At 42.5% G+C, this 7505-nt stretch overlaps 1 protein-coding gene across 1 annotated transcript in view; it reads right to left on the minus strand.

Annotated features, from left to right (window-relative positions):
* wwc1 (WW and C2 domain containing 1) overlaps positions 1-5134 on the minus strand; it is a 37027-nt gene extending 31893 nt beyond the window's left edge. The window contains exon 1 of the mRNA XM_061056114.1: positions 4252-5134. Coding sequence (XP_060912097.1) covers positions 4252-4370 — 119 coding nt within the window. The 5' untranslated portion in view covers positions 4371-5134. The remainder of the gene's footprint in view (positions 1-4251) is intronic.
* Positions 5135-7505: the final 2371 nt, after the last annotated feature.

Below are 7505 nucleotides of genomic sequence, written 5' to 3' on the forward strand. Positions count from 1 at the left end.
AGATCAGGAAATTTAGAAATTGTAAAAAATAAATATTTGCTGGCCTTTCTTTTTTTTTGTGCGTTTCCGAGGCAAACACACAGAGAAGCAGCCAAAACACAGGGCTGGAATTTAATGAAACATCAGCTAACAGCACAGGTGGGCGACACCTGAACATACCTGTGGCTGAACTAAAGGACAAACAGAGTCCAGTATCACTGCAGCATAACTTCATGAAACCAGGTACAGAAAATAGAAGCTCTTGGGGTCTGCAGAGAGGTGATCCGGTGCAGGAAACTCAATGGAGAAAAGGATAGAAATAATCTGTTTTTAGCAACCTTATATGTACCGACAGATACATTTAATCATCACAGTTACTCAAATACATCCTGAAGATTCAATAAAATCATAATCTGAGACGTCACGCTCAGGAGCCTAAATGTTTGTGTCCATTAATCGTCCAAAACAGTCAGGAAACTACAATATCCAGAATCCTGCTGCTCGTCTTCTCACACACTCCTGCACATGTGACCACATCACCCCCGTCCTTCAAAACCTTCACTGGCTCCTCGTCCCCCAGCGTATCCACTTCAAACTTAATATCAACCCCCTGTCACAGAACTAACCATCGGTCCTCCTGGGGGGACAGGACCTCCTCCGTCACTGCTCCCCCCCTCTGGAACTGACTCCCATAAACCATCAGAGACCCCCCCCCCCCTCCAAACTCTCCACCTTCAAGAAATATGTCAAACCTCTCCTCCTCTTCATCACAGACAAACTCTGTTCCCATCCTCCTCCTCTGACATTACTTCTTCATTGTTTTGTTGTTCTTTAAGCGTCATTGATATTCATAAAAGTGCTGAATCATGATTTATTCCTGTTTCCCTCCAGGTGTAAGTCATGTTAACATCAGTAATCTGAGCAGCTGTCTTTACCTCAAAGCGTCCTGATTAATGAAGAAGTTCGGATATATTATGAGTTAATGTTTAATAACCTGTCATACTTAAGCACTTCATATTTAACATTAAAGGTGTTTATTAACTTGAGACATTAACGCTCATGTAGAGCAGAATGATTTGAGCCTTGTTGGATCTCTTTACAGCTTCCTGGAGAAGCTATAGGATGGAAATAAGTCTCATATGAACCTGGAGGTGACATGATAACTAAGTTCAGTTAGAGCTTTGACTTTTTCTAAGTGTTTCATGTTTGTTGTTGATCATGGAGGGACTGAAGCTTCTACAGTTCATTCATTGTCCCTCGACTTTCAGCATAAGCTCCGTACATAAAACATGCATCGAGACGCAGAAAGAAAGCCTAATGCAGTAAGAATGTGTGTTCTCTGGCAGTGAAGCAGAAAAAAACACGCTTTAAGCCCCCAGAATTCCAGACATAAGCCATTAAAGGGATTTGGTGTCAAAGTCCGAGGGGTCTTAAGTGACTGGTAAAGATGAAAAACCAGTCCCCTCCCCTCCACACTGCTGTTTTTATGAACTGTGTCATGAAGAGCTCTGAGCACATCACTCACACACACACTTCTTTTAAATACAGGAACCTAAAGGAGCCCCCCCGGGGTGCAGATGGGACCCCCGTGTTTTATGATGTGGATCTGTGTGATGTTGTGGGTACGCGTCCTGCGACTCTGAGGGCTGTGCTCAGAAAAATACATATGGCAATACATCCTCAAATATGTGATAGAACAAAGCTCTGCTATTCTCTACAACTATTCTGGGGCGGCAGTAGCTCAGTCTGAAGGGACTTGGGTTGGGAATCGGAGGGTCGCCGGTTCAAGTCCCGGCACAGACCAAGGTAGCTGGAGAGGTGCCAGTCCAATTCCTGAGCACTGCCGAGGTGCCCTTGAGCAAGGCACCCAAACCCCCCACCAGCTCAGGAGCGCCCACTGTGGGCAGCCCCCTCACTCTGAGACCTCTCCATTAGTGCATGTTCATAGGATCCTGTTTGTACACGTGTGTGTATTTCGGCCTATGTTTGTGTAGCATGTTTACTAGACAGAGTGTAAAAACGAATTTCCCCTTGCGGGAAGTAAGTATAACTTATTATTATTAACAAGAAACAGCTGTGTGTGACTTAATTATCTAAAATAATCGTCATACATTTCGTATTGGGGGGGTTGTGGGAAATAACCAGCCCTGGAGAGCGAGAGAGAGAGAGAGACGACATGCGAGAAAGGAGACACAGGCCAGGTCCCTCCCAATAATTACATAAAAAAAGAATATATGGATATATATATAAATAAAAAAATATATATATAAAAATCCAGCTTTCCAGGTCTGGGGATGAGTGTTATAAAATCTCCTCCCACCAATTCCTGTCTCTGTTCAGCTGTCCGCTCAAATAAAGGCCGAAACAAAACTTAAAATGTCATGTTTATGCTTCATCAATGTGTCCAACTGTAATAAAAATGTAAAAGTGAACGCCCTCATCATGTTCAGTCTGCATAACGTGAGAGTACAGCTTTCATGGGCGTCATGAGACCACCATGTGAACGACTGTTCTATAAATCTGTCAGTGAAGTTTGATCAAGAGAAGTGGTTCAGATAGAAGTGATTGTACCCGACCTAAAAAGCCTCTGCATGTTTCTAATAAGCTCCACGAGCAGAAACGTGCTCAAACTAGGATCAATATTGGAGATGCTTTTGAAAAATGGAGAGAGGTTAGAACACAGAAAGGTTTACAGACCCATGCAGAGCTGGATAAACACTGAAGCTTCAGAGTCCACCACATGGTGACCTGAGTGAGCATGGACTCTAGAGAGGAGGGGGGGGGGGAGACAGCTCTCTATGATGTTTAGAATTTAGACTGCAGTACCCATTTTAAACACTAGGTGTCAGAGTTACATACTGCTCCTTTAATTATTTTATTTACTGTAATTCAACTCTAACAACCATAAACAAATATTTGCCTAAAGCCCTTTTTGAAGAAAGCTGTCTCCTAAAAATACTTTCAGCACGACTGCAAGAAAAACGTCCTCGGGGAAACTCTCAAAAGAGAGACTGAAAAATATCTCTATCTCTATAACTACTGGAGAAAAACATTGAGATGTACACAGGGAGTTATTTAATTTGGAACAGACTAAACCAATGTTTGTTATAAAGGCTTGAAGAGAAGAAAGACTTCATGAAGTTATGGACAATGAGACATAACGAGTGACAGCATTTAAAAGCTACTCAGCAAAGTTAGATAACGACACCTTTGACTGTGCAAATATTTGTGCGACATCGCTCATGGCTTTAACACACTTCATCTTGTCTAAACAGCCTGACACGGGGACGTCACAGGTTATCCACTCCACTGACAGACATGATCGTTTCAGTGCAGAGCGGGGGGGGGGGGGGCATGAGTCTTCAGCCTCCTGCCTTTAGAGACTTGTGTTGTTTCTGTTGTCACTTTTCAAGCACCTTAAGAAAAAGGGTTCTTCCAGCTGTGAGGTTCAGTTGCTCTTGCCGCTTATCATCACCATATTTGAGGTTTCTGGACTTCAAGTAGGGCTGGACGATATGGACCAAAACTCATATCTCGATATATTGTTTAGCTGAATGGCGATACTCGATATATATCGATATGTATTTTATTAACAGTGAAAACACATGGAAAATAAACTACCTGATTGTGAATTTAAAAAGTAATATTAGAAAATAAAAATGTTCCTTAAATACAATAAAAGAGAGAGAGAGGAGGAGCAGGGTTAAGAGGGACAGACAGTCAGTCATCATCATCAGTGAGATGAGAAAAAGGTGAACTGACACCTCTGTAACGTTATTTTAATGTAACATAAACTATATCCATATTAACAATATTGTCTTACCCTATATCTTGTTTGAAAAAATATCGATACATCTAAAAAATTCGATATATTTCCCAGCCCTAACTTCTCTAATTTTTTTTTTTAACAGTCCAAAGATAAACCTGAGCCACAATGTAGAGATCCACCATCGTTAGTGTGATTAAACTGCAGGTAAAGAAAATACAGTAACAGAGGTAGTAAAATACTGCAGGAATGAAGTTGCACAAAGCAGCTTTTCATAGGGACTAATGTGTGTGTGTGTGTGTGTGTGTGTGTGTGTGTGTGTGTGTGTGTGTGTGTGTGTGTGTGTGTGTGTGTGTGTGTGTGTGTGTGTGTGTGTGTGTGTGTGTGTGTGCGTGTGTGCATTCTTGCAGCTTGACTCATGATGTTTACCTGCAGCAGGTTCCTAGTCATGCACCTGCTGCCTTTAGTGCAACACCACCTGTCTCACGTCACACACTCAGTCCTACCTGTCTCTGGGGTCGATCCAGCTCGTGCAATGGTTAATGTGGTCAATGTAGTAGACTTTGCCATCAAAGTCTCTGGCTTCCTCCCAACCCTCAGGTAGTGGCAACTCCTTCCTTGGCATGTCAGGCGAGTCTCCATGTAATTAACTCCTCTCTACTCAAAATCACAACGAAGGGAAACCATCGCTTTCCTCCCTCATCATCATCATCATCATCATCATCATCTTCATCAGATCTTATTCCCACATAGATCCCGGTGCGGCGCGGTCTGGATTAGTCCATAAAAAGAACCCATAATAATCCACAGATTAGCAACGAATCAAACTTCATAAATGGAGGAAGGGGGGTCGGTAACAGGAACTATCTCACAGGGTAAAGTGGCTCCAGTGGGCTGCACTTGTGCCCCAATTCATTTCAATGTGAAGTCATCCGTGATATAAACACACCACAGTGTTGCCGTGTTTCCACTTGTGAGCGCTGTTTTTACAACTTTTCCCGGAGCTAAAACTTCAATGAACACGTTTAAAGTGAACAACAATCATCCACGGTCCACGGGAGAGGCGTTAAAATCCGTTAAAAAGCCCCTGAAACTGTGGTCGCTGCCTCGTCTCCTTGCCTACAGGCCACCATGTTTAGCAGCAGTAACCGATGCTAACCGCCAGCAGCGGGGGGAACGAGCAGTCTGGAGAGCCGCGGAGAGCAGAAAGTAACGGCTGAATCCGAGCACAGCCGGTAAAATCCGGTAACTCCGACACAAACTTGTGTGTAGTTTCGCGTAATTATCCTTTTTTTAAAAAAAAAAACAGGACGGGAGAGAAGCAGCGGCAGCGGCGGCGGTAAAGTCTTTCCTCAGTCCCGATTACTTCGGCCGGGTCGACCGCTGTCAAGGTAACGACGGTTACTCCAGCTTCCGGTTGTGACTTCAAAATAAACCGGGAAAGTCCGCACGATATATTTAGACTTCCGGTTTGAATTTAAACGCTTATTTTTGTTTTTAATATATTTTATTATAAATTTTGGTATCGAAACAATGATGAGAAAAAAATAATTTTAATTAAAATGTAAAAAGGAATTTTAAAAAATACTTTTATATGTATTGTACATATATGATCATAAACTTTACTGAAATAACAATATAAAAAAATATCTCAAACTTAGGGAGCCCCTGAAGTCCAAAGAAGTAATATATAGCCTATATATAAATATATAACTTGTGCTTACACCATAATTCTCTCGTGTGCACATATTAGACCAGGGTTGGGCAACTGGCGGCCCGGGGGCCACATCAACCCTCAATGTGGCCCTCAGGTCAACTTTAACAAACCAATTAATTGGAAACATAAAGAAAACATGACAAAATCTGCTGTGAAATCATGAAAACCAGAAAAATTTCCATAATAACATTTGATCACTGGTATATGTTGAGTTAAATTTCAGACATAATTGACTGTAATCGTTTTTGTATACTACAATTTGGCCCTCTGGCAGTGAGAATTAAATGAACGTGGTCCTTGCTGTGACCAAAGTTGCCCATCCCTGTATTAGATGATAACATGTGGAATCAAGTTATTATCGTGTGTGTAAAAGATGATTATAATACCTTATCATTTGTTTTTTGTATTCTTTCATAAACTGTGTATATTCTGTACGTTGGCAGGTTAAGTATTTGTATATTTAACTACTTTCTATGGGGCACTCGTCTGCTCCAGCAGTGTTTTGTTGTACTTGTACAGTGACAATAAAGATATCTTGTCTTATCTTTTGTCAAATTCCTTCCTGTTCTAAATGTCGACACAGCGTGGGAATTTCTTTTCCACTATTTTGCCTTAAAATGACCTCAGTGAAAAGTCTCCCACTAAAGTCATCGCAGATTCATTTTGCTGCCATTAAACGCATCAAAAGATAAATGCCGCAGTGTTTCAGTTTATGTTGTTCTCATTAAATAAACTATCAGCTTTTTTTAACTTTATCTGCAACAGACTGAGTCCTCCCTCTTCTTCATTCTCGTCCTTTAGAGAGAACATCAGGAAGTCTGGTTCCTTCTTGTTTTGCTGCTTTTTAATTATTTTATGGTATTTTAGTGGTAGAGTTGGCTGTCTCTCATCCAGAAGGTCAAGGGTTCAATCCCCAGCTCCTGCAGCAACATGTCTGATGTGTCCTCGGGCAAGACACTTAACCCCAAGTTGCTCCAGCTGCTTCATCAGCAATGCATGAATGGATGAGTTAATACTGATGGACTCTTTACTCAGCGGCCTCTACCATCAGTGTGTGAATGTGTATGAATGGATGAAATACCTCATCTCTCGTTTATCACATTCATTTCTTGTTTCTATTTTTACTGTTTCAATCTGTCATCAATATCTGTTTAATTCTTCGTTTTCTATCCTTCTTATCTTTTTGCTTTATAGTCTTATGTTTCAGTTGTCTTCTCAGGCTTCTGCATTAACACACAATCAAGCCCACAGCGCCCCCTGCAGGCCAACAGGATCATGCTGAACAGAGCGATGACACTTTTTAATCCTGCACAAGCTGCAGCTGAAGGATCTCCTGGATGTTACTATCTCTGGTTTTATCAGACATGTTAGCACACTTTGCATAGTTAGAGCTGCAGCGTGCACTCATGTAAAGTGAAGTTAAACATTTGATGGTGTGTGTGTGTTGAGGAAAGCTTTGGACATAGGGACAGTTCTGGGGAATGTTTATTACCTGTTCCACTGCAGGGAGGAGGAGATGAAGAGGAGACAAGAGAAGGAGACGAAGAGGAGTCAGGAGGAGGAGACAAAGAGGAGACAGGAGGAGGAGACGAAGAGGAGACAGGAGGAGGAGACGAAGAGGAGTCAGGAGGAGGAGACGAAGAGGAGTCAGGAGGAGGAGACAGGAGGAGGAGACAAAGAGGAGTCAGGAGGAGGAGACAAAGAGGAGACAGGAGGAGGAGACGAAGAGGAGACAGGAAGAGGAGACGAAGAGGAGACAGGAGGAGGAGACCAGGAGGAGGAGACGAAGAGGAGACAGGAGGAGGAGACAGGAGGAGGAGACGAAGAGGAGTCAGGAGGAGGAGACGAAGAGGAGACAGGAGGAGGAGACGAAGAGGAGACAGGAGGAGAAGACGAAGAGGAGACAGGAGGAGAAGACGCTGAAATTGGTGAGAACAGAGAAGAGGTGAGGAAGAAAGAAAACATTGTCAAAGGAGGGAGACGAGTGAGAAGGAGAGGAGGAACATAAGAGGGGGAAAGGGAAGTGGATGAGGAATAAGGAAC

The sequence above is a fragment of the Labrus mixtus genome, chromosome 14 (genome assembly GCF_963584025.1).
Source record: "Labrus mixtus chromosome 14, fLabMix1.1, whole genome shotgun sequence".
Taxonomy (NCBI): domain Eukaryota; kingdom Metazoa; phylum Chordata; class Actinopteri; order Labriformes; family Labridae; genus Labrus; species Labrus mixtus.